Source organism: Schistocerca nitens, chromosome 7 (genome assembly GCF_023898315.1).
Source record: "Schistocerca nitens isolate TAMUIC-IGC-003100 chromosome 7, iqSchNite1.1, whole genome shotgun sequence".
Lineage (NCBI taxonomy): Eukaryota > Metazoa > Arthropoda > Insecta > Orthoptera > Acrididae > Schistocerca > Schistocerca nitens.
Genome location: NC_064620.1, coordinates 611,028,767 through 611,054,127, shown reverse-complemented (window position 1 = coordinate 611,054,127; position 25,361 = coordinate 611,028,767). Strand labels below are relative to the sequence as shown.

Sequence of the window (25,361 nt, the reverse complement as noted above, 5' to 3'; positions counted from 1 at the left end):
AAGGAAGATCCTACTGAAAAGAATCATGACTAGTGATAAGATGTGGGTTTCCTGTGGTAAGGCAGACATGAAACACCAGTCAATAGTGGGGAGATTATACTGCCTCTCACAACAAACCATAAAAAGTGTGCCAAGCTTTTTCACCCAGTACAATTAGGCAGGTTGTATACGACCTGGGAAAAATCTGGGAATTTTTTCATCTGGGAAAAAACCGGGAATTTTTTGGAATTCCATGAATTTTTCATTGTTTTAGATTCCAATTAAATTTTTGTAATTTTTATTGCTAAGAATTGATTCTCTAGCAAAGAATGTTACTGTATCCTGCTACTGGAGAATAATACTGCAGCAATAAAATATAAACGAGAGGAAAATAAAAAAACTTTAGTGGCAAAGGAAATGTGCCATTTACAACAACAAAACACCGTGCACGCCGAGGGTCTGCAAACAGCAAAAATGTGTTAAAGGCTGTAGGGCAATGGCTATGTGGTACTTCGCAACAATAAGCTGCTTTCTATGAGCGTGACATCACAACTGTTTACATTAGGTTTGTTTGACCAGTTGCCAGCGAGCTCATGCACATGCGCAGTTGACTTGCGTATGAGCAGTACCTTCTCCCGCTTCCTGCTACTTGAAATGTGGCTGTTAGCTGTATCGGCTGTAGCAACAAGCAGCCAGATACCAATGAGAGAAATTTCTCGCGCGCCCTAGCTGCCAGATTCACGCATGTGTAGAGTTGTCTGAGTTGTAGTGGAGAGGGGGTTAGTCTCCACGTGTTTGCGTTAAGTAATTTCGCTGCTTCTCTTCATTTACAGCTTCCACGTCAAATGAAAACAAAACGGATTTGAGTGGTCGGGAGCTATCAAGTGAATTAAAATACATTCACATAATTATGGAGGGCAAAAATATATTATTAGTCTCAGTTTTCTGATTTTTATTTTATTTCCAAGTTATTAGCAGTCGAGCATTAATCGCCTTGCAGAACAATGAGGCTATTTTTGCAAGTTTGCCAAAGAAATTTGGCTTTAATAATCTTTCCGCTGAGGCAATCATTTTATTTGAAATGAAGCGTTTTATTCCACAGTATTGGCCAGTTCCAACCGTTCACTGAATTTCAAGTGCACGTTTTTGTCTTTTGGCATGTACGGCATTATGCCATAATAAAGAACCAAAAATGAGACCGTACTGTACTGGTGCTCCAAGAAAATTTACATCGCAAAAACCACACTGAAAAGCTTAATATCAAATGGGAACTACTTCACCAGGAATCTGGAAAAACCAATGTGCACTTCAAGCCAAATTATGCATTTTATTACGGTTTACAAAATTCTGATGCTCTCCGAGTATCCTCGGATGTCCCGTTTCTTTTATGGCGTAATGTAAGCTCTATTAGTGCTTTATACATATGGACATGTGGGCTTCCTAAACCACTGCAGCTGTGCATGCGCATTAGTGCCTGTTTTCTGGCATTCTCTGGCAACTGCTAAATCGAAACTATTTCTAACATCTCCGGATAGTATTGTGAATGGTAGTTCGAAAAGTATTACTTTCAAAGTAAATTTCTTTTTACGCAAGATGAATTAAGTTACGTGTGAGCAAGTGGGATGAATTTCTTAAATCACAGAGTGTTTAAAACTGAATACTTTGAGGACCAGCCACTTACAAGGATTTCGAGCTCATAAGACCAGACATTTTTGTCATTACTTTAAATTTTCGGGCACATTTGTGTGATGTATCTTAAAGTGTAACACGCGCAAAAAAGGTCAATATTACATGTGAAAGCTTAGCTTTTCTCGTAGCTATACTATGTATATTAATGTAAATCGTTAACTTTTCCTCTTTGTGTGTTTGCGCTATTACTCACGCAAACAAAGTTGACACCTGGCGAGCTGGCTTATGGAAGTGACTGTAAATGTTGCTCCAATCAGCCAGCATGCTGAGTGCCAACTTTGTTCGCATGAGTAGTACGTAACAGTGATCTTGCTATTGGCTGACTATAATGCGTGTCCTATGCTCTGAATACCTGCTGTCATCGGCTGGCGAGATCATGTGGCATGAGATACGACTAGCTTACATACAAAAGGACATCACAAACTCGATTTAAACACTCCAGAAACTAATGTGCTGTGTTTGGTGCAATTTGAATTTATACATTTGTAATACGAAAATATGCAGCGTATATGTTGCTGCACATCAGAGGTCTTTCCTAAAATTCTTGCCTGTTTTTTTTTTGTTTTTTTTCTTCTTCTTCAAAAGTCATTCAATGGTACTGTCACTTAGTACAGAAAAAGCGTATTTTCGCTTGGGGGAAAAGCATATTTTTTTAAACGGGATATCCGGGACCAATCGGGGAATTTTTTTTTTTTTTCCTTGTCCACGTATACACCCTGTTATGGCTACCATTTATTGGAACAGTGTTCTACATTTAATCAGTTATGAAGCCTATTTCAACAAAGTATGATAACTGAGAAGAGCCATTCAAATCGAGCAACAAACTCTTGGTTATAGGTGTCATGTTTTTGCACAATAATGCTCAGCCGACTGTTGCCAGGCACATACAAGAACTGTTCAGTTAGCTCAGATAGGACATTTTTAACATCCTCCCTACAGCCTGACTCAGTGATTTCCATCTCTTCATGAACTCTAATGTGTGACTTGGCTACCAGTCCTTTACTCCCATGAAGAACATACAGATGCTCTCATGGGCTGGCTGCAATCTCAGGTAGCAGAATGATATGAAGAGGCTATTAGTGAGCTCGTTCAGATATGTGATAAATGCTTTAATTTGAATGGTAATTAACTGAAGGAGTAACATGGAAGTTATTTCTAAGATTCTTCTAATTTACTTTGTCTTTTACATAATTTTATTTTTAGCCTAATGAAGGTTACTTTCTGGATCTCTCTTATCTAATAAAACACTGTCATGAACCTTGACCTGATCTTTTACCTTAGTACAAGTAACTGCAAAAATGGTTCACGATTTATCATTGAATATGTTGTAATATAAGTCAGAGTTTTTTGTACAGTGTTGCAATGCCAATCTGAGATCCCTTGTGAAATAAGTGAATTTAAAATAAAATACATACCCAAATTGCAGACGCCATAGTCATTGTCCTTAAATTAATAAGCATATACATAATATGCTTTCATCTTACAGACATCGCTCAAGGATAACTGACTTGTGCAGGTTGACAAATTAGCAGCCGGCTTCTTAGAGATTGGTCTAAAGCATGGTGATGCTCTTGCTGTGTGGGCTCCCAACCTTACCGAGTGGTACCTGACCAGCTTAGCTGCCAACAAAGCTGGATTAGTTATTGTAAGTTTATTTTATTATATAGTATACTGGTTACTTATAGTTCATTTGTGTGTGTGTGTGTGTGTGTGTGTGTGTGTGTGTGTGTATTTTCTTTTTAATAGAATAACAAAGGTACTGTGATGTTTTTATGAGTGAGTGTCATACTCACCGTCAGGTGAAGTGTCACAATATTGCTGATGTCCCACCACTTCTGCCAGCGAAATGCCTGGTGCACATGGATGCGGGTGAGTGTGTGCTGTCTGCTGTACAGCTGGAGGGTGGGGAGGAGCTGGATGTGCAGTGATAGGGGTGACTGCAGGCTGCCGTCGAGTCCCTACACGGTTATTCTGAATGTGTTTGGCATGCCGGGTGAGATTCTAACAGGGGATTCTGAGCTGAAGTTAATTCTTAATTGGAAACCTTTGTCCCTATTGACAAGCCTCTTTTGGATCTGCACTTGTATGAATTTCTCTACAACTCTGTCCAAATAGTTGATCCCTTAGCATAGCAACTTAATGTTCTGGAAGTCAAAAGTGTGATCCACGCTCTCACTACCGATTTCTCTGTATGCCCCAATCGTATAACCTTCGTGTGCTCCTTCGATTGTTTTGGAATACAGAACCTCCTTTGCTTGATATGTTGCTGACTACATTCATAAGGAATGCTGTGTATCCTTAGTCCATTAAGTTTCATTGGGTCTTTCACAGAACGAAGAAACTCTTTTTGTTTTGCCTGTTCTCAGCTAAAATTGTGAAGCTACTTGGAAAATGTAACAGCAAAACAGTCTTCTAACCACTGCCTAAGATGAGAGTGCCTTGGCTGGGTGAAAGACCAACAAAATTTAGTATATCTGGGGTATATGCCATTGGGAAAACACAGCACTGTACCTTGAAATACTGTGAAAAACACATGAGGTGTGTAAAACTGAGAAACACAAAGACCAGTAGTGGCAGAGCATTGAATAAATGATCACACTCATGACTTTAAGAACATGTAATTGCTACACCGAGCAAATGGCTATTGGGATGACATTGTAAAGTAGTCCACGAAAGTAGGTATCCAAGAGAATCGTGCCATTAGGGGCGAAGTCTGGTTTGGAATTTGACATTAACAGCAACACAGCAAGAGTGCAATTGGCGTTGTCCGGCATGCAGGATGCATCCTGAATACCAGTGCAAAGATCAGAGTTTAACTGTGGTGCTCCTGACTCCCCAAAAACTGCATCCCCACTCTTCCCGCCACCTGTAGGCCACACAGGGCCCAATCACCTGCCACCTGGTAGGAGGGATATACTTCTTATGTAAATATTGGAACATCAACAGTATCTCAGCACTTCACCAGAAGGCAACGAGCGTGACACTCACAATGTAACTGTATCTTAATGCTGTCATGTTTCTGGAAACCAGAGTCTACATTCACAAAACAACTCTTGATGTTGCATTTATAGGTTTTAAATATATAATCTCTGGAAACCTGTGTAGTGACAGTGAAAGAAAAAGGTCATACCACTGCCAAACAATAAGATACCTTAATTTTTACATATCATTCAAGGCATTCATATAAGATGAAACTTGTGAAACTTCCTTACAGATTAAAACTTTGTGATGGACCATGACTAACACCTAGTCACTTCCTTTCCATGAGCAGTTCACTTATCAACTTAATTATACAGGCACAATGAGCGATTCAGACATTGACATGTAAACTTTTCTGCAGTATGTTAAGCATGAGAGAGGTATTGTCGGAATTAAAGCTGTGTGGATGAGTCATGAATAGCTGAGATCATTGTACATGAAAAACAAAAGTCAGGATTAAAGTTCACGTGGTTTTAATCAGTCAGGATGCTTCACAACCATGAACATGCAACTTGAGAATGAAATATTTATTCTGGAATACCAAACTTGTGAGCTGTCTTACTTTACATGTGTGAAAAATGCTGAGTTGCACTGTAGTTATTGCAGTTACATTGTAAGTACCAATATAACTTGGCCTACAGGAGAAATTTGTCCACAAAAAAGCTGTACAGCTACACAAGCTAACAAAATTTTCATTTTTTAAATTTTTATTTTATTTATTGATCTTTTTGTGCCTTTCGACAACTTCTAAAATTAGCTGACTTGTCACTGTGACTCCTAAATTATTTACATTCTGTCAGAACTTTACATATAAAATTTGTCACGTGGTTATTTAAATTGTCATAAATACAGAGATTCTGCTGACACTTAAAATACAGTTAGTTTTCTATAAGCTTTTACTGAACAGTGGGATAGTTTGTGTACACATGTAAGACTGCATTTAAAAAAATAATTAATTTATTTTTCTTTTAACATGCCATTCAACCATATGAATTTCTTCTGTAGGTGAATATCAATCCTGCTTATCAAATCCCTGAGTTAGAATACTGCCTGAAGAAGGTGCATGTTCGTGCTTTGGTTGCAGCAGAAACATTTAAAACACAAAAATATCCTGAGATGGTGCAGGCACTGGCTCCAGAGGTGACTGCAGCAAAGCCTGGACATTTGAAAAGTCTAAATTTACCCAATCTCACAACAGTCATTGTAATTGGAGATAAGCAATATCCGTAAGTTAACTCTTGTCATTGCATTGCACGGTTTATTTGATTAAGTTAAGATCATTCCTTTTTTATGCACTTAAGTTGTTCGCACAACTAAGTATTGTAAATGTTCACTCATTTTTGATGCTAGTTACCTTCTCTCCCTTCTTTCCACCAGCTAACAGCCACTGATTTGGGACACGGATAACTGTTATTTGATGATAAATATCATTCTTGTCATTTTGATATTAAGCTATCAATAGGAGGTAATCAGCAGATATTTAGTACAACATGGGAACTAGCAGCTTTTTGAAATGTTACTTTCTTCTTCAGTTTATCTGTCTTAAATTTTACTTGAATATACACATAGCAGTAACTTGCATCCCTTCCAATACCTTTCAACAACAGTCTCAAGATGTCTGCATTTCATTTACATTTCTTCTTATTGGTGGTAGCAAGTAATTAGCCTGCTAAGATTTTATCTGTCCAATCTAAATTACCTACTTTTTTTCCCAGTATCACAATGTGGTCTGTCGAAGTGATTCCTTTCCTTTTTCCTTAAGTTCAGTGTTTTGCTGTATAAGCTACTTTCATAAACCCAATCTGTCTAGCAGCCAGTAGCTGCCTCAGCATAATGAATGAAGTATTTGACATGATAAATTTTTATCCATATCCATTACAGGTATCTTAAACAATCAGACAATCTACGAATTTGGTCATTACAGTTCTCTCTTTTTATGGTTTTTCTCTCTGATTTGCAGTAGTCTTTCATTATTCAGCATTCTCATTTCTCTGTGTTTTTAATGTTTACCTCCAAACCATAATTCTCTTCTGGTTACACCGGCATTTGACAGAAGCCATCCATCCATCTGTCTGGTACGACACCACCTTACATAACAGCCTCAGTGGTTCCTGACAGAGCAAGATGGCACAGTAGTCAGCACGCTGAACTTGCATTCAAGTGAATGAGATCCTTCTTATAGAATAAAAAGGATGTGTGAGACTATACATTGTGAACACTCCTCCTGTATGCACAGTGTTAATCTTCTCTTAGTACAGATGCATCATCATGTATTGCTCTGAAAAACTTAGAAAAAAGCAATCCATTTCCTCAGTGGCTGTAAAACAACAACAATAATAATAATAAACTCAAATAGTACACAGCTTAAAATGTATGAATTATATACAACTGAACTAGCTGTAGTTTCATCAAAACATAGTTGCTATTGAGAATGTCCTTACAACAGCTGTGAATCAGAAATAAAATCAGTAACTTATTCCTATGTAGCTGTGCAAGGAGAAGTGTTTTCTTGTGACAGCTTTAAGACATCCAGTAAACAAATGCCTGCCAAATACTGGCACCTCACACTAAACTTAGACAGACAAAGATAATGTGCATGAAAAGAGAAATATGTATTTAGTGTGAATACCATACACTACTGTTAAGAATTCTCCAAACTTGGGAGCATCATTAAAGTATGCTGATATGATCATTTAAAGCCACACACAAAATTACCAACTCAATTCCTACATTTCCAGTGCAAATTGTGTGTTACTGTGATGCTACTAATGGTTTCTGAGTAGAATATCGTACAGCATTTGAAGCAGCAATGACCACTGTTGGAATATTTTGCAGAATTGGTATAATTCTCAAAAATTAATTATTCATAACGTCTTGGAGGGACTAAAATTGCTTCTTTTGTTTCAGTAATAATGTTTCAGCAACCTAGTTGCTTCAATTTATCTTATAATAAATATGATCATTATTTCAGTGGAATGTTCAGATTCAGTGATGTTATGGACAGTGCTTCAACTGCATCATTTGAGAAGTTAAAACAGCTAGATTATGATATCCAAGCAGATGAAGGCTGCAATGTGCAATTCACATCGGTAAGAATTTTACTTTTATTTTCATTCTATGGCCTTTTTTTTCCTTTTTTTTTTTTTTAAAAAAAAAGAGGAAAACACTATCTGAATAGGTACCAAAGTAAACAAATACATAGGTCTTAAGAACCACATCTGTGGAAGTACTGGGGCTCTTCTGGAGCAGTGTTTTCCTAGGTGGAGGGGGGGGGGGCAGTTGTATTTGCTTAGTCTTCTGTGTGGGCAACGTTACCTGAGCCCCGTGTCAAGCATCCTCAGACTATAGCCCGTAACAACTTAATGTCCTTGTCTCCCTTGATATGATGTTTCTTAATACTTATTTTTATTGATTTCTTTAGCACAATCTCTCAATAGTAAGGCCACAGCAAGGTTATGCATTGAAATAAAATGTTTTTACATTGAAGCTGTGTTCTTTCACCATCGATTTCTCTTTATATCCTATGTGTATGCATTTAACGCTTGTCATGCTATGCTGAGAGATACACTACTGCCTTTGTACATTGTGCTGATGCTTTTGTATACCTGGTACATGTGGCAGGTTACATATATCTTTAGTCTTTCATGATGGCCGAAAATGATTGTTTAATTGATTTAAGTCATTCAAATAATTACAGTTTATCACACTGCAGACCAAGTCTCAGTGAAGATGGATTTTAATGTTTAATTTCCCAGGAATTTCAACAATATTGTTGAGTGTGGTTCTGTAAGGAACATTGTTGTGCACAGTCAGCAATTACAGGGAGAGCATCATAAAGAAATCAGTAGGAATAAGGATAAACACAGAGGAGTGCTATCGTCTCAAGTTAGCGTGAAATCCTCTGTAAGCAGCCTTTTTGAGAGCTCACCTACAAATATGTTGCACATGAGCTGAGGCAAGAATGTACACCAAGTGAATAAGCACAGGTTCTACATATACAATCAAGAGGACATTCACAAGGACTCGACACTTCATCTGAGAATTATGGATATGACCCTTGTTGCAATGCCGTGGAATCTGAGCATGGCTGCCAACTCAAACCCAAGAGCTACTCATCAGTATTATATGTAAGGGGGTGCACGCTCATGCACATACGGGTCCATTGTCCCAGGACTGCAGTCCAACTGGGGTGAGGATTGGTAGCAGAGGAGAGGAGGGGGGAGGGTGCAATAGTGACAGCTGGGAGGGAGAGGCAGCAAGGGAATTAAATAAGAATGTGGCAACAACGACCAAGTCCTGGAGCAGGCTGCAATGATTGTTTGACATGCGATGAAGTGAGACTAAGTTGGGCATGGGTGAAGGGGTAATAAAACAGGGGGCGGGAAGGGGGGGGGGAAGGCCATGAAAGATTAATGGAGGGAACTGAGGGCCTCAAATGTAGGTGTCAAGTCTTCACACCTGCGGTGCTATCTGTTTCAGCTGGCCGTCTTCAGCCTCAACATCTACTTCTGTGCCCAGGTGCCTTTATCCACATAAAGACCATCAACCATCAACAATAGTCATCTTTGACATGTGCCATTAATTGCACACCAAAGATTGTTTCCCATACAGTTGGTCAGCCCTTGGATGGTACACTTGGAATGATGAAAAAACCCTTTTCCCAGCTTGTTGAAAGTTTTGCTAACATCTTCAGACAGGCAATATTCATGACATGTAGTTCACAAGCTGGCCTGATGTACCCTATCTCAAGTCTTAAATTCACCATCTATCTCCATTAACCAGCTGCAAAGGAGCACTTAGCTGTATCCAGTGCTAAGGCTAATTTCTCTCTTTCATTGTGCTCCAAAATGAAGAACATTTTTCAAAAAATCCTTCCCATTGCTGTAGTGTTTCAGGATGTTACAGCAAATATCATGGTCCACTATGAAGAATCGTTGCACCAAGACATGATTACAATAGAGGAAATTGGTAGAAATAGTGTTCAAGGTGAAATTATAGACCATCCGTGCCGCTTTTTACTGGCACAGATGATGTGGAAAGGACAAGGTATGTTGGCAGTGAATGTGTAACATCTAGCAGCTGGGCCTCCAGTTGAAGGTGTCATGGGCTGCCTGGAATACACAGCCTGCTGACAATGTCAACTTCATCATCAGGACAAATTAATTATCTTTTAATATACCACTGCCTGTCTGTAAGGCCTTTAAGTCAGAAGTGTTTCAATGATTTTTGTCTGTTACCATAGATATAGCTTCTTTGAACCACTGTAATACATATCAGTGAGAAGTAATGAACTGTAAAAGATAGAAGAGCTGAAACAAGAGTTCATTCAGTCATTTCGTAGCTTTGAGTAGAAGTTGCGATCTTTCATTTAACATTTCCTGCAAGATGGAATGAAGTGCAGAAGAGTTGGGTGTTTGTTCGAGTGTGGTGATGGGATGGAGAGTATGGACCACCAGAACAATGTAGCAAGACAGTAATTCATCAAGGACGAACATTTGAGGTGGTAACAGATGGCATTCTAAAACTGTGTTAAATATGTATTCAACCTATATAAAGCATACTGACAGCTTTTAGTGCAGCTATTTGTAAATTTTACACAGTTTTTGGAGACTGTGAAGTGAGGAGAAACTGCGAGGCTGGAAAGATCAAAAGTTTTGCAAGAAAGTATACCAATTTTCAGGAAATGTAGAGATTATTATTTTCGTTTCCTGTGGCAACTGAGGACGAACAAGAGCTAAATCGCTCGATACACCATGTCATCTAAATATTTCGACAAGAAATAAGATACTGTTGTTGTTGTTGTTGTTGTTGTGGTCTTCAGTCCTGAGACTGGTTTGATGCAGCTCTCCATGCTACTCTATCCTGTGCAAGCTTCATCATCTCCCAGTACCTACTGCAACCTACATCCTTCTGAATCCCCCCTTGCGGGTCCGGGGTAAGAATAGGCCCGAGGTATTCCTGCCTGTCGTAAGAGGCGACTAAAAGGAGTTTCAACCATTTCGGCATTCTGTGTGATGGTCCCCCTTGGGGTTTGACCTCCTTTTTTCAAAATTCTACAGAAGTACGAGCCTTTTGGGGAAGGACGCCTTACGTGGTGCATCACTGGTCCTCAGTGCACTAAGACCTTGGCACTCAGCATTGTAACGGCGTTGTAACCACACCCACTATTCCTCCATTGGGCCTAAACGCCTGATGGGTTGCACACGTTACGCCCATAGTGCGTCCCCATCCGCACCTACGATCATGATGGACTTCCCATGGCACCCGAAATCCAGCACGGTAGCCAGCCCGTTGTGGTGGGGTCATCATGTACCCTCTAGGTTGTAGCCCCCTGACAACACAGGGATCGTACTGCTGATACCTGAGCTGCACCCTCCCCATGTCGGCCAAGGAGTAGATGCCCGTCTCCTTGGGGCATCAGGACTCCCGGCAACGGTCATCCTGCCAGGTGGCCCTTGCTGAGGCTGGGTGGCGCCCGTGGGGAGAGCCCCTGGTCAGAGTGGGTGGTATCGGGACGGACGTTTCGCAGATGAAACGTCAACATGTATCAGGTCGCTGTGCGGCCGAGTCTTTTAAAAAGAAAGGTACTGTCTCTGGTTCTGGTTCTCCTGCCCTTTCCCCCTTGGCCACTCCCTGAGAGGAAGGACAGGCCCCCGCCGGCTTGGGGCGAAGTACTTCCCCCGCTATTTAGTCTGTTCTCGGACCGATGGGGGGACGTTCGCCACCTCCAAGCCCATGTTCTTTGTCCAGCACATCGAGGACATCTTCGGGGAAATCGAGGCTCTCAGTAAAATGCGTTCGGGGTCCGTTCTTACAAAGACCGCCTCCGCCACACAGTCGGTGGCGCTCCAGGTGTGCGACCGACTAGGGGACATCCCAGTGTCCATTGTCCCGCATCTGGCACTGAATAGGACGCAGGGGGTTATTTTTCATCGGGACCTCCTGCTGCAATCTGATGAGGAGCTCAGGGCCAACCTGGAGCGCCGAGGCGTGCGTTTCGTCCGGCGAGTTCAGCGCGGCCCCAAAGACTGTTGCATTGACACCGGAGCCTTTATCCTCGCCTTCGAGGGGGACGTAATCCCAGAGAAGGTAAAGGTGATGTGCTACTGGTGCGACGTGCGACCTTACGTCCCGCCTCCTATTCGCTGCTTTCGGTGTTTGCGCTTTGGGCACGTGTCGTCACAGTGTGAGGCTGAGCCCCTTTGTGGCGATTGTGGACGTCCTCTTCGTAAGGAACATACATGCACCCCACCACCTCAGTGCGTCAATTGTCCTGGCATCCACTCGCCTAGATCTTTAGACTGCCCCGCGTATCAGAAGGAGAAGAAGATTCAAGAATTAAAAACTTTGGATCGTCTCTCTTATTCTGAGGCCAGGAAAAAGTATGACCGCCTCCATCCCGTGACGTTGACAACTTCATTTGCCTCAGTCGTGTCCACTCCTTCCACAGTATCCTCACCCCTATCCTGTCCCCCCTCCACCTCCCCACCCCATCCGGGGTCTATGCCTCCGCCTCCCAAATCCCTCCCTTCCAAATCCTCCTCCCTCGCGGCCCCTGCCCCCTCTGCCCCAGGGGCCACCCTTCCTCCTCCTCCCCCTCTGCCGCCTGAGAAGCGATCCTCTTCTCAGGCGTCCATCGGGAAAACGTTCCGGACCCCAGCTTCTGAGGTCCGGCGTTCCAAAACGGACCCCGCGCGTGAGGACCTTCTTCGGGTCCAGCCCACCATCCCTGTGCCTCATCGGACTTCCAAGAAGGCCTCCAAGAAGAAGTCTTTATCCCCCTCTCCACCCCGGCACATTTTGTCTGATGCTCCATCCGCGAGTCGCTGCTCCCGGCCATCCTCAGTTTCGCCGGGACGCTCTGCTGCCAGGCGCTCAGCTGGCCTCTCGTTGGCGAATGATGCTGCCCCTCCTAGGCAATCCGGGAAAGCGGCCGCAGCTGGCGACGACTCAATGGAACAGGATCCGCCTCCCGCCGGTTGTAGCGTTGTTCCCTCGAAACCTGGCCCTCCGCGGCTGTCGAGGTGACCAGCTCTTCACTCGTTTCGTTCCCCCTTTTTTCTGACTAGCGATGGCTTTGTTACATTGGAACATAAGAGGTATTCGATCTAATCGGGAGGAATTACAACTGCTCCTCCGCCTGCACTGTCCGCTCGTCCTTGGTCTCCAGGAAACCAAGTTGCGCCCAACTGACCGTATTGCTTTTACCCACTATACCTCGGAGCGGTCTGACCTCACCCCTGTGGACGGTATTCCAGCTCATGGTGGGGTCATGTTGCTCATTCGGGACGATGTCTATTACCATCCCATCCCATTAACCACCCCACTCCAAGCAATAGCTGTCCGTATTACTCTTTCTGCCTTTACTTTTTCCGTTTGTACCGTCTACACGCCATCATCATCCGCAGTTAGTCGGACTGACATGATGCACCTGATTGTTCAGCTTCCTCCGCCGTTTTTATTGTTTGGCGACTTCAATGCCCATCATCCCCTTTGGGGCTCTCCTGCATCCTGTCAGAGAGGCTCCCTCTTGACGGATGTCTTCAACCATCTCAATCTTGTCTGCCTCAATACTAGCGCCCCGACTTTCCTCTCGGACTCCACTCATACCTACTCCCACTTGGACCTCTCGATCTGTTCTACCACTCTTGACCGTCGTATCGAGTGGTATGTCCTTTCTGACACCCATTCAAGCGACCACTGCCCCTGTGTCGTTCGTCTCCTACACCACACCCCATCCCCACGTCCTTCGAGCTGGAACATACCGAAAACTGACTGAGGACTATACTCCTCCCTGGCGACCTTTCCGGACCACGATTTTCTCAGTTGTGACAGTCAGGTCGAATACCTCATGGCTGTTATCATCAATGCTGCCGAACGTTCCATTCCTTGTACTACCTCTTCTTCATGTCGCGTTTCCGTCCCCTGGTGGAACGAGGCTTGTAGAGACGCTATCCGTGCTCGACGACGTGCTTTACGCACCTTTCGCCGCCATCCTACGTTGGCGAATTGTATTGGACACAAACGACTCTGAGCGCAATGCCGTAGAGTCATCAAAGACAGCAAAAAAGCTTGTTGGGCCTCTTTCACCAGCTCCTTTCACAGTTTTACTCCCTCTTCTGTCGTCTGGGGTGGCCTGCGCCGGCTGTCGGGCATTAAGGCCCACTCCTCGGTACCTGGCCTGACTTCAGGTAATGAGGTCCTTGTTGATCCTGTGGATGTCTCCAATGCCATCGGCTGCTTTTTCGCGGAGGTTTCAAGCTCCGCCCATTACCACCCTGCCTTCCTTCCCAAGAAAGAGGCAGAAGAGGCTCGGCGACTTTCCTTCCACTCGCTGAATCTGGAACATTATAATTCCCCCTTTACTATGCGGGAACTCGAACGTGCGCTTGCACTGTCCCGGTCCTCTGCTCCGGGGCCAGATGCCATTCACGTTCAGATGCTGGCACACCTTTCTCCGGCAGGCAAAAGCTTCCTTCTTCATACCTACAATCGCGTCTGGACCGAAGGTCAAGTCCCCATGTGTTGGCGTGATGCCGTCCTTGTTCCTATACCCAAACCCGGGAAGGATAGACACCTTCCTTCTAGTTACCGACCCATTTCTCTTACAAGCTGTGTCTGTAAAGTGATGGAGCGCATGGTTAACGCTCGGTTAGTCTGGATTCTTGAATCTCGACGGCTACTTACCAATGTTCAATGCGGCTTTCGTCGCCGCCGCTCTGCTGTTGACCACCTAGTGACCTTGTCGACATTCATCATGAACAACTTTTTGCGAAAGCACCAAACGGTAGCCGTGTTCTTCGATTTGGAGAAGGCTTATGATACCTGTTGGAGAGGAGGTATCCTCCGCACTATGCACAGGTGGGGTCTACGCGGTCGCCTGCCCCTTTTTATTGATTCCTTTTTAACAGACCGAACGTTTAGGGTACATGTGGGTTCCGTCTTGCCCGACGTCTTCCTCCAGGAGAACGGAGTGCCTCAGGGCTCCGTCTTGAGCGTGGCCCTTTTTGCCATAGTGATCAATCCTATTATGGATTGCATTCCACCTAATGTCTCAGGCTCTCTTTTTGTCGATGACTTCGCGATCTACTGCAGTGCCCAGAGAACATGACTCCTGGAGCGCTGCCTTCAGCGTTGTCTAGACAGCCTATACTCATGGAGTGTGGCAAATGGCTTCCGGTTCTCTGAAGAGAAGACGGTTTGCATCAACTTTTGGCGATATAAAGCATTCCTTCCGCCATCCTTACATCTCGGTCCCATTGTTCTCCCATTCGTGGAAACAACTAAGTTTCTAGGGCTCACACTGGACAGGAAACTTTGTTGGTCTCTGCATGTCTCTTATTTGGCTGCCTGTTGTACACTTTCCCTTAATGTCCTCAGAGTTCTTAGTGGTTCATCTTGGGGAGTGGATCGCACTGTCCTGCTTCGCTTGTATCGGTCCATAGTCCGATCGAAGCTGGATTATGGGAGCCTCATCTACTCGTCTGCTCGGCCATCCCTCTTACGCCATCTCAACTCCATCTACCATCGGGGGTTACGTCTTGCGACCGGAGCCTTCTACACTAGTCCTGTCGAGAATCTTTATGCTGAAGCTGCCGAATTTCCATTGACCTACCGGCGCGACATACTGCTTTGTCGGTATGCCTGCCAGCTGTTGTCAATGCCCGACCACCCCTCTTATCAGTCCTTCTTCGCCGATTCTCTCAACCATGAGTATGGGTTGTATGTGTCTGCCCTGCTGCCCCCTGGAGTCCGTTTTCGTCGCCTGCTTCGACAATTGGATTTTGCCCTCCGTACCACCTTCAGAGAGGGTGACAGCCCGACTCCACCTTGGCTCCGGGCTCCGGTTCATATTTATCTTGACCTCAGCTCGCTCCCGAAGGAGGGTACTCCGGCTGCAGTGTATTGCTCACGGTTTGTCGAACTTCTTGCGTGATTTGCCAGTCACACCTTTATTTACACTGATGGCTCCAAAACTGACGATGGTGTCGGCTGTGCCTTTTTCGTCGGGGCCGTCACCTTTAAATACCGGCTCCTCGACCAATGTTCCAGCTTTACGGCAGAGCTTTTTGCTCTCCATCAGGCCGTTCAGTATGCCCGCCGCCACCACCATTCATCGTATGTACTCTGCTCTGACTCACTGAGTGCTCTTCAGAGCCTTGGAGCTCCATATCCGGTCCATCCCTTGGTGCAACGGATCCAGCAGTCACTCCATTCTTTTGCTGATGGTGGCTCTCCTGTCAGCTTTCTGTGGGTTCCTGGCCATGTAGGAGTGCCTGGGAATGAGGCTGCTGATGCTGCAGCCAAGGCTGTAGTCTTCCTGCCTCGGCCAGCCTCCCATTGTGTCCTGTCATCTGATGTTAGTGGGGTTGTTTGTAAGAGGCTTGTGTCATTGTGGTGGGATGCTTGGTCCTCACTTCAAGGAAACAAGCTCCGGGCAGTAAAACCGTTCCCAACTGCTTGGACAACCTCCTCCCATTCATCTCGGCAAGAAGAGGTCCTTCTGACCAGGTTGCGGATTGGGCATTGCCGGTTTAGCCACCGCTACCTGCTCTCCGGTGACCCAGCCCCGCAGTGCCCTTGTGGTCATGTATTAACAGTGCGCTATGTTTTATTGTCGTGTCCCCGTTTTAGTCAATCTCATATTGTCCTGTCTCTGCCATCTACTTTACAGGATATTTTAGCTGATGACGCTCAAGCAGCTGCTCATGTTCTTCGTTTTATTACTTTGACTGGCTTATCCAAAGACATCTAACTCTTTCACTTATTTTATCTGCATCTTTGTAAGAACTTTCTGGTGTCTCCCCCCCCCCCCCTCCCGCCCCTCCTTGAGTTTTACTAGATTCTATGTGCTCTAACAATTGTGACTGGACGCTAATGACCTCAGTAGTTGAGCGCCCTTAACCCCCCCCCCCCCCAAAAAAAAAAAGCTTCTGAATCTGCTTAGTGTATTCATCTCTTGGTCTCCGTCTACGATTTTTACCCTCCATGCTGCCCTCCAATACTAAATTGGTGATCCCTTGATGCCGCAGAACATGTCCTACCAACCGATTCCTTCTTCTAGTTAAGTTGTGCCACAAACTTCTCTTCTCCCCAATCCTATTCAATATCTCCTCATTAGTTATATGATCTACCCATCTAATCTTCAGCATTCTTCTGTAACACCACATTTCGAAAGCTTCTATTCTCTTAATTAATTACTATTAAAAACAGTCTTGATCACAATTTATTTAACAAGGTGACCGGTTTCGACCACTACTGTGGTCATCTTCAGACCATTGAGTGTTCTCCACCAGAAAGAGATTCCTACTCAATGGTCTGAAGATGATCACAGTAGTGGTCGAAACCGGTCACCTTGTTAAATAAATCGTGATCAAGACTGTTTTTAATAGTAATTATTTATAAGACATTGATCATTGCTGTTCCCATAATGCATTCAAAAGTAATTCTATTCTCTTGTCCAAACTAGTTATCGTCCATGTTTCACTTCCATACGTGGCTACACTCCATACAAACACTTTCAGGAATTACTTCCTGACACATAAATCTATACTCGATGTGAACAAATTTCTCTTCTTCAGAAATGCTTTCCTTGCCATTGCCAGTCTACATTTGATATCCTCTCTACTTCGACCATCATCAGTTATTTTGCTCCCCAAATAGCAAAACTCCTTCTCTACTTTAAGTGTCTCATTTCCTAATCTAATTCCCTCAGCATCACCTAATTTAATTCGACTACATTCCATTATCGTAGTTTTGCTTTTGTTGATGTTCACCTTGTGCCCTCCTTTCATGACTCTGTCCATTCCGTTCAACTGCTCTTCCAAGTCCTTTGCTGTCTCTGACAGAATTACAATGTCATCGGCGAACCTCAGTTCTTATTTCTTATCCATGGATTTTAATACCTACTCCAAATTTTTCTTTTGTTTCCTTCACTGCTTGCTCGATATACAGATTGAATAACATCGGGGATAGGCTACAACCCTGTCTCACTCCCTTCCCAACCACTGCTTCCCTTTCGTGCCCCTTGATTCTTATAACTGCCATCTGGTTTCTGTACAAATTGTAAATAGCCTTTCGTTCCCTGCATTTTACCCCTGCCACCTTCAGAATTTGAAAGAGAGTATTCCAGTCAACATTGTCAAAAGCTTTCTCTAAGTCTACAAATACTAGAAACGTAGGTTTGCCTTTCCTTAATCTAGCTTCTAAGATAAGTCGTAGGGTCAGTATTGCCTCACATGTTCCAATATTTCTACGGAATCCAAACTGATCTTCCCCGAGGTCAGCTTCTACCAGTTTTTCCATTCGTCTGTAGAGAATACGCGTTAGTATTTTGCATCCGTGACTTATTAAATTGATTGTTGGGTAATTTTCACATCTGTCAGCACCTGCTTTCTTTGGGATCGGAACTATTATATTCTCCCAAGGCTGTCAGTAGTTCTAATGGAATGTTGTCTACTCCCGGGACCTTTTTTTGACTCAGGTCTTTCAGTGCTCTGTCAAACTCTTCACGTAGTATCGTATCCCCATTTCATCTTCATCTCCATCCTCTTCCATTTCCATAATATTGTCCTCAAGTACATTGCCCTTGTATAGGCCCTCTATATACTTCCTCCACCTTTCTGCTTTCCCTTCTTTGCTTAGAACTGGGTTTCCGTCTGAGCTCTTGATATTCATACAAGTGGTTCTCTTTTCTCGAAAGGTCTCTTTAATTTTCCTGTAGGCAGTATCTATCTTACCCCTAGTGAGATAACCCTCTACATCCTCTAGCCATCCCTGCTTCGCCATTTTGCACTTCCTGTTGATCTCGTTTTTCAGACGTTTGTATTCCTTTTTGCCTGCTTCATTTACTGCATTTTTATATTTTCTCCTTTCATCAATTAAATTCAGTATTTTTTCTGTTACCCAAGGATTTCTACTAGACATCGTCTTTTTACCTATTTGATCCTCTGCTGCCTTCACTGCTTCATCCCTCAAAGCTACCCATTCTTCTTCTACTGTATGTCTTTCCCCCACTCCTATCAATTGTTTCCTTATGCTCTCCCTGAAACTCTGTACAACCTCTGGTTCTTTCAGTTTATCCAGGTCCCATCTCCTTAAATTCCCACCTTTTTGCAGTTTCTTCAGTTTTAATCCACAGGTCATAACCAATAGATTGTGGTCAGAGTCCACATCTACCCCTGGAAATGTCTTACAATTTAAAACCTGGTTCCTAAATCTCTGTCTTACCATTAGATAATCTATCTGAAACCTGTCAGTATCTCCAGGCTTCTTCCATGTATACAACCTTCTTTTATGATTCTTGAACCAAGTGTTAGCTATGATTAAGTTATGCTCTGTGCAAAATTCTATCAGGTGGCTTCCTCTTTAATTTCTTAGCACCAATCCATATTCACCTACTATGTTTCCTTCTCTCCCTTTTCCTACACTCGAATTCCAGTCACCCATGACTATTAAATTTTCGTCTCCCTTCACTATCTGAATAATTTATTTTATTTCATCATACATTTCATCTATTTCTTCATCATCTGCAGAGCTAGTTGGCATATAAACTTGTACTACTGTAGTAGGCATGGGCTTCGTGTCTATCTTGGCCACAATAATGTGTTCACTATGCTGTTTGTAGTAGATTACCCGCACTCCAATTTTTTTTATTCATTATTAAACCCACTCCTGCATACCCCTATTTGATTTTGTATTTATAACCCTGTATTCACCTGACCAAAAGTCTTGTTCCCCCTGCCACCAAACTTCTCTAATTCCCTCTATATCTAACTTTAACCTATCCATTTCCCTTTTTAAATTTTCTAACCTACTTGCCCGATTAAGGGATCTGACATTCCACGCTCCTATCCGTAGAACGCCAGTTTTCTTTCTCCTGAAAACAACGTCCTCTTGAGTAGTCCCCGCCTGGAGATCCGAATGGGGGACTATTTTACCTCCGGAATATTTTACCCAAGAGGACGCCATCATCATTTAATTATACAGTAAAGCTGCATGCCCTCGGGAAAAATTATGGCCGTAGTTTCCCCTTGCTTTCAGCTGTTCACAGTACAACAACAGCAAGGCTGGTGTGGGGGGGGGGGGGGGGAGTGGTAAGAGATACTAAAGAAATAATATTGAAAAATGCACGATAGCATTAATCACACACTTAATTGGATAGCTGAAAGACAGTTGCCAGTCGCGTGTGTTTGTGCACACGTTTTTTGTTGTTGACGAAGGCCTTAATGGCTGATAGCTTTGTGAGTGTCTTTTTGTTGTTCCTATCTGTGACAGCATCTCAACTGTATGGTGAGCAATAACTTTCCTTCTCATAGTATTGTTACATTCCATCCTGGATTTTCCATGGTTTGATTTACCTTTTACTTATTGTGCATGGTCTCCTTCGAAATACTCTCCTCTACAACCGATACTTAACTCCCAATGCCGTTTCCATTTCTGGAAGCAATCTAGGTATGCCTTTTGCTGGATAGCATGAAGTGCCATCCGCAAATTTCCTTTTATCTAGTCTATCGTTGGAGATCTTCATCCTTTCAATGGGTTTTTCAACTTTGGAAATAAAAAAGTCCGCAAGGGCCAGGTCTGGAGAGTATGGAGGATGAGGCAGCATAGTGATTTAGTTTTTTGTGCAATAGTCATGCATCAACTAGAGTAAATGTGCAAGTGCATTATCGTGATGCAAGAGCCATAAATTGTCTCACTACATTTCAGGCCATTTTCTTCTCACATTTTTTCACAGGTATTGCAGCACATCCCAATAGTACCATCGATTAACAGGTTGTCCCTGTGACAAGAATTCATGATGAACTAAACCTTCAAAGTCAAAGAAAACTATCAGCATGGCTTTGGTATTTGACCATTCCCAACCCATTGTGAAGATTGAACCTTGGTCTCAACATCATAACTGTAGACTCATGTCCCATCATCGGCTGTGGTTCTCGTAAGGAACATCCATTTCTCATTTGCGCTCATCACAGATTGCAAGGTGAAAGTCTTTCTGCTCTTGACTTGTGGGTCTTGGCAGCAACACAATGCATTCCAAGATGCTGTGTCAGGATTTTGACATTATCCAACTGAAATGTTACATTCTTCTGCAATCTCTTGGACAGTCAGCCTTAGATTGACAGGCACAATTTTTTTACGTTCCTGACGTGAGCATCATTGTGAGATGTTGAGTGGCGTCACAAATGAATGTCATCTTTAACTCCTGTCCGGTCATTTTTAAACCATGTGAACCATTTGTAACACTGAGAATTGCTTAAGCACGGATCACTGTAGGTTTCCTGCATCATTTGCTGTGTCTTTGTAAAGGTTCTTTAGCTTCAGGCAAAATTTAATGCAGATGCATTGCTCCTCTAACTCTGCCATCTCGAAATTCACAAACTGTGTGACAGCTTTCAAAAAAGTAGTGAAAAATTAACTAACGGACATACAAGAATGAAACTTCCAGCAGTTACACATTAAACACAGGCTTGTGCAGGGATGCCAAGCACATTTTGCTTCAACACACCATTGGCGTGAAATTATGAATGTTCCAGAATTTTCTGAACAGACCTCGTATTTGTAGGGATTGAAATGGGACTCTGTAATGGAAATAAAGAAAGAAAGATTGTACAGTAAGGTGTGAATGATTATTTGACAGTGTAATTAAATTGTTACAGTGACGATTGTCATGTAACTGGAGAGGTTTTCCTTACTAGTGAAGGTAATGAGAACATTGCTAGTTGCAAGGGGTGGAGACCTTTTATATCTCCATATGTACAAATGCAAGAGAATTTGAAATATTGGGGTGTACTCGTGGAAGATAAGGAATCTATATAAGTTGCTTCTAGAAAATACTGTTGTATACATTTGTATGTTCTGCGTAAAAAATATTAAATGAAAATGTGAGATGTCAACACTAGAAAATTTAAAAGCAAATTTGTCCTGTTATACTATCAAGCCCAAGCAAAAAAGAATATCTACATACGTGAACAAATTTTAAATGTTGATGAAGGAAGTTATGTACAGAATTGTAAAAGAAAACAATCACTTGCTGTGATAATTTTGACCTAGTGAATAAAAAGAAAAATGTTTTCTTGGGGTTCTATGAGCTGATAGTAACTGCATAGTAATCAGTTATGGTGTGTGAAATATATGTACCTGTTGGATGTGTATTACAATCATGATGTGTGTAATTAAGAGTTATTACACATCTCTGTTGGAGATGTAGTACAGCATTGGTAACGTATATAGTTAAGAAATTTGTACATGACATCCTTAGCTTCAGTGTGGGGATATTAGTGTATCTGTATCTGTTAGGAAGTATCCTAGTCCACCAGAAGAATCATCTCGACAAAAGATGATCGCAAAAGGAAATTAGACTGTCCACACTGCTTTATATTGACACAGCTACTATGGGAGGTCCAAGGTACGTTGGGAAGAATGTGTGGCATCTACCAGCTGGGGGCACATTTATTCTGTGATACCTACTATTGAAGGTATCATGGGCTTTAAAATATAGAAGAGTTGAAACAAATGTTCATTCAGTCATTCCGTAGCTCAGAGTTGAAGTTGTGATCTTTCATTTAGCATTCACTGCAAGATGGAACAAAGTGCAGAAGAGTTGGATGGTGAAGCATGGTGGTGGCACGGATTATCCGGACCACTAGAACAAGGTAGCAAGATGATCAGGTATCAAGAAGCCACACTTGAGGAAACATGGCAATGTAAAACTATGTTCAAGGTGCACTCAAGCTGTATAAAGCATACCCACAGCTTTTATCACAGTCGCTCTCAAATTTTACAGCATACCCCTATGCACAAAAAACCTGGATTATTGTTGTATCACATCTACTCCCAACCCCTTTTCCATATAAAAAATATCCTTTTGGAAGGAGCAACACCTGCCCCATGCACCCAACTTGGACACCCTGTTCTAGCCCTGTGACAGACATTGTCTATCCAAGAAGAGGCGGAGCCACCTGTGAAAGCAGTCACATTGCATATCGACTCTGATGCATATTTTGCGGAGCCTTTTGCATGACTGTAAGCCCTTGCTCCTTTCATTATTTATAGTCTTCCCCCAGAACTTCCCAGTATCATATTAAAACAGTTTCTGTGATGAGCAACCCTGGAAATAGTAAGGGTGCACAAATTCTGGAATATTATAAGATATCTAATGTTTGTCCCCTTTTTGCTGTAAGCTGTGTAAGACTACTGAATGATTTGCAGAATGTAAGGCCTTAAACAATTCAAGAATAGCCCAATAAAATACAAAGACCAGGATAATGAGTTGGGTCTAGGCAAAGCAGTCAAATGTAATAAAATGGGATCTTTATTTAAAGGGTTCCAAACATTATAGCTCAATTAAAATAACCCTGTAACTGCCAAACTCCATTGGCAGCTGGCAGTATTTTTTGACATGGCTCGGCATGTACCTACAAAACAGGCGACACAGCAAGTGCGTGGCAGTTGAGAAAGAACTATTAACAGGTGCCTGGTGGCTGGCTGAAGCCAACCATTTGACTCGCTTAAATGTCACTCATAAAGTTATTTTAACCAAAGTTTAATGTGAAAGTTTCAAAAACAGTGTTTATGTGGCATAGGAAGTACATATTGTCTTCATACTGGAAAATATATATATATATGGAATTGTTGCATTATTAAGATGTTTATTTCCACTAGGATACAAAATAACTACTTGATTTATTTTGATGTAAACAGCCACAACATGAGAAGAGGTCAACACAACATTAGAGGCAGTTCATAAAATGCATTCATATTGTGAATGTATTGCAGGATACCTGTGCATAGCTAATATTACCTGAAATTGCCTCCTACCAGAGCTTGAAAGTACTGCTAGAGTTGTAAAAGTTCTTTTATCACCACAAGACTGGTTTTGGGCTCTTATATGCCCATGTTCAGGTGTCGTAACTTGGTGCTGTGAAATGCCCCCCCCCCCCCCCCCCCCCCCCCCCCCCGCCCCTGCAGCCGTGCACAGTGGATGTGTACAAGGCGCGGTGCACCATCTACAATTTTCAACCTTTGTTATAATGCTCAGCTGCGGATGTTCCTCCAACAGGATTGCTTGAAATTGCTGTTAATGTCAAAATGTGCAATAGCTATTGAAGTAAATTTTCTGATGCATTATTTTAAAAGTCAAGAATGGTAGTTTTCCCAAATTGCTGAGATTGGTTTTGACTATTTTCAGCTCTTCCATGGCTTATTCTCATTTTAATGACTCACAACATTAGAATTCTAAATTGAGAGGCCAACTGAGAGAGGGACTTAGGCCACTTAGACAAGAAAAGGGAGATATTATTTTCCAAACCATTGCATTGAGGTTTTATTTGTACAGTAAGGGGTTAATTTTTTACTGCTTAACTTAGTGTCAGGTAAATGATGCAAAAGTTGGTTAACAAGAAAATATAGTCCTTTCTTTATGCATAATAATACAAAATTGTCCCATTGGCAGTTTGGTATAATTAATTTTTTTCTGTTACATTTTCATAGTTTATGCAATTGCCTTGTTTTTAATATGTATATCTTTAATAGGGCACAACCGGACATCCAAAAGCAACCTTGTTAAGTCACCACAGTGTTGTCAACAACTCATATTTCTTGGGTGAGAGAGCAGGCCTATATAAAAAGGTAAGTTATATATTATTTAACCTATTACCTGAGAGATTTAAATATAGTAATATGGGTATTTGAGAGCAGGGAATCTGTTGTGTTCTAGCATCATCGTATATGTCTACAAGTGCCCTTTTTTCACTGTTTTGGAAATGTGTGTGGAGTTCTCAATTCACTGCATCATGGATGTACGATTGTGTTACCTTCAGCGGGTTTCAAAGGAGAGGATTCAGCAAAAGCAATACTGAAAGAAAAGTAAGTTTTTTGTAATCATCTCATCATAATTAACAATTAGTTGCAGACCAAATTGTTTAATAGTTGATAGTCTTCTGAACTGAATGTTACAAACATTCATCATCTCAGCCAGGCACAGGTACAAAATATAAATTCTGATGTACTGTGATTTATTTAGAACAAACTACAGAAAATTATAGACACTCACTAAATAGTCACTGTAAACTAAACATGAATTGGAACAAGGGCAGGTAAATTTTTTACAGAAGTCAGAAGTCGAAGCCCAAACAGTAACTGGAAGAAATAATTACACACACACACACACACACACACACCAGCTGACAGCTCTTTGATGACGTGCTGAGGTTTGCAGCTACATCAGCCCCTCCCTGGGGAAGGTGGATTATCATCCACGAATTGCAATGGGAAATGTACGTGCCATCCAGGACACGTTCAGAACTTGGGTTGAGTTTCTTCTTCACCTGGAAATGTGGCTGGTTACATTGTGCAAGCATTTGTAGTAATGCAGGTAACATGAAGACTGGGTTCGACATTGATCAAAATTTCTATGGTTCTTTTGCCTCAGCCAATGACATGACGAGGGCCTGTGTATGGAAGTGTCACTGCCAGTTTCACTCTATCTGTGCACAGCATAACATGTGTGCATATAGGTAGGTGAAGTTCCACTTCTTGGTGCTTTGTGAGGTTGGATTTGATTCACCCGTTCCCCTGGGCAAGAAATGGAATATGTAAGATTGATGTCATCCATCTTGACTGCACTTAGAAAAGTTGCCTCACCTGGCAGTTGCTGGGCTTTGCCATAAACGAGCTCAGCTGATGGAGAGTCCAGGTCAGTGCTTCACATA

The 25,361-nt window shown here is 42.5% G+C and overlaps 1 protein-coding gene across 3 annotated transcripts in view; it reads left to right on the top strand.

The window, feature by feature from the left end:
* The window catches only part of LOC126194978 (medium-chain acyl-CoA ligase ACSF2, mitochondrial-like), a 452,087-nt gene that overhangs the window by 158,321 nt on the left and 268,405 nt on the right, over nt 1–25,361 (top strand). For 2 of the 3 annotated variants that reach the window (XM_049933391.1, XM_049933389.1), the window contains exons 3-7: nt 3,185–3,313; nt 5,653–5,873; nt 7,619–7,736; nt 24,184–24,279; nt 24,368–24,516. The exons of the other annotated variant lie outside the window; for it this stretch is intronic. In XM_049933391.1, the coding sequence (XP_049789348.1) occupies nt 3,185–3,313; nt 5,653–5,873; nt 7,619–7,736; nt 24,184–24,279; nt 24,368–24,516 (713 nt within the window). The remainder of the gene's footprint in view (nt 1–3,184; nt 3,314–5,652; nt 5,874–7,618; nt 7,737–24,183; nt 24,280–24,367; nt 24,517–25,361) is intronic. 3 annotated transcript variants of the gene reach the window in all.